At 47.2% G+C, this 1,038-nt stretch overlaps 1 protein-coding gene across 1 annotated transcript in view; it reads right to left on the minus strand.

Annotated features, from left to right (window-relative positions):
* The window catches only part of SASH1 (SAM and SH3 domain containing 1), a 50,846-nt gene that overhangs the window by 30,452 nt on the left and 19,356 nt on the right, over positions 1-1,038 (minus strand). Inside the window, 1 exon segment of the mRNA XM_010137195.1 lies at positions 645-777. Within this exon segment, the coding sequence (XP_010135497.1) occupies positions 645-777 (133 nt within the window).

A 1,038-nucleotide genomic window follows, 5' to 3' on the forward strand; every position in this document is an offset into this window, starting at 1 on the left:
TCCCCCTCCCTGCTCTCTCTCTCCCCACCCCCCTCCCTTGGCAGCAGGGCTCATTCAGGAGCCAAACGGCAAGCCCGCTCCCCTAGAAGTAGGAGTTAATAATATATGAGCCAATTGCTATCCCACAAGAACGTCTGATAGATTTTTTTCTACTTTTGCCACAGGATGACTCCATGTGGCACAACTGCACCACCAGCCAGCTGCTACCCTCCCAAAACTAGCAAGGGCTTCACCTGTGTGCCATCTCAGGCCTTGGAGGAGGGAGCGATGTGCTAGTGGCTCTGCTTACCTCTTTGCTGAGCCTGTGGGGAAGCCGGCTGGGATTGTTCCTAGGCTCATTCCCTTGCCAGCGTGGGGCATAAACACAAACCAAGTTCTAATCTCTTAATGAAGGGCTCTCAGTGCTGCTCTGGAAATACCAGGAGATCAACAGTAATCACATCCTAGGCTGTCACTTTCCTCCTTCCACAGTCTCAAAATGCAGTTACTGAGGTAAGGCACGTACCATAGACAAGGCAGTCTCTCCCTCTGTCCCTTAAGAACACTCCACCTCTCCCCTCCTCCAGCCCTCCACTTTCTGACCCCTCTCAACAGAAACATGTATTCACGCACACAATTTTAACCATATGCATGTTCCTTTTTACCTTCTGTGCTGGGTTTTTTCATTTCTTCCACTCTTATGAGTTTCTTCCGGACTCTGCGAGTAGAATTCACCAGCTTGTGCAACCTCTTAAACTTCACCGACTCCTCTGTTTCATCATCGGATTGTTCTCTTGACTGGCAAAGAAACAAAGGGAATATTAATAAAGTAGTAGTTCCGCAGCTTGCTCCTTCAAGTCAAGTTAACCCAGCTCATCTGCTGTGCTGTGTCAATGCAGCTCTGTAACTGGTGTTGTATTTTCAGCCCAAGTCGGACAAAAACATTTAAATCACTGAGGGTTTTCTTTTTTCTTTCTTTTTTTTTTCCCCTGAAAGCATGACATACCATTTTGATTTCTAAATCTGTGCAACGTAAGATCCCAGGCACTGAAATGCATT

Source organism: Buceros rhinoceros, unplaced genomic scaffold, assembly GCF_000710305.1.
Source record: "Buceros rhinoceros silvestris isolate BGI_N320 unplaced genomic scaffold, ASM71030v1 scaffold11305, whole genome shotgun sequence".
Lineage (NCBI taxonomy): Eukaryota > Metazoa > Chordata > Aves > Bucerotiformes > Bucerotidae > Buceros > Buceros rhinoceros.